We start from the raw sequence: 330 nt of genomic DNA, 5'->3' as shown, positions 1-330 counted from the left end.
TGTGGCCCCGCCCCCTCCCCGGGACTCACCCCAGCCCAGGACAGCCAGCCTCCCGGTGGTGATGGTGGAGGACACGAAGACCTTGACCACGAGCCGGTAGAGGTTGAAGCCCTCGATGGCCATCCACGTGAAGAGGCAGAGCAGAGAGAAGTGCAGAGCAATGGCGGAGACGCGGCACGCGACCACGTCCCCCAGACCGCCCAGCAACGCGCTGACCACGAAGGCGACATCCAACAGCGCCAGCGCCACCAGCAGGTTCATGTGGATCTGCAGCGTGGGATTCGTCTGACTCTTCCTGAGATACAAAACATACACCTTATGACACGGGGG

At 63.0% G+C, this 330-nt stretch overlaps 1 protein-coding gene across 1 annotated transcript in view; it reads right to left on the bottom strand.

Annotated features, from left to right (window-relative positions):
• Positions 1-11: 11 nt before the first annotated feature.
• LOC108803963 (adhesion G-protein coupled receptor G1-like) overlaps positions 12-330 on the bottom strand; it is a gene marked incomplete at its 3' end in the record, with an annotated part of 12,377 nt that continues 12,058 nt past the window's right edge. Inside the window, exon 7 of the mRNA XM_018575742.1 lies at positions 12-295. Within this exon, the coding sequence (XP_018431244.1) occupies positions 12-295 (284 nt within the window). The remainder of the gene's footprint in view (positions 296-330) is intronic.

Source organism: Nanorana parkeri, unplaced genomic scaffold (assembly GCF_000935625.1).
Source record: "Nanorana parkeri isolate BGI_ZX_2015 unplaced genomic scaffold, ASM93562v1 scaffold4588, whole genome shotgun sequence".
Classification (NCBI taxonomy): domain Eukaryota; kingdom Metazoa; phylum Chordata; class Amphibia; order Anura; family Dicroglossidae; genus Nanorana; species Nanorana parkeri.
The sequence above is the reverse complement of the archived record's forward strand: the minus strand, read 5'-3'. Positions and strand labels throughout refer to the sequence as shown.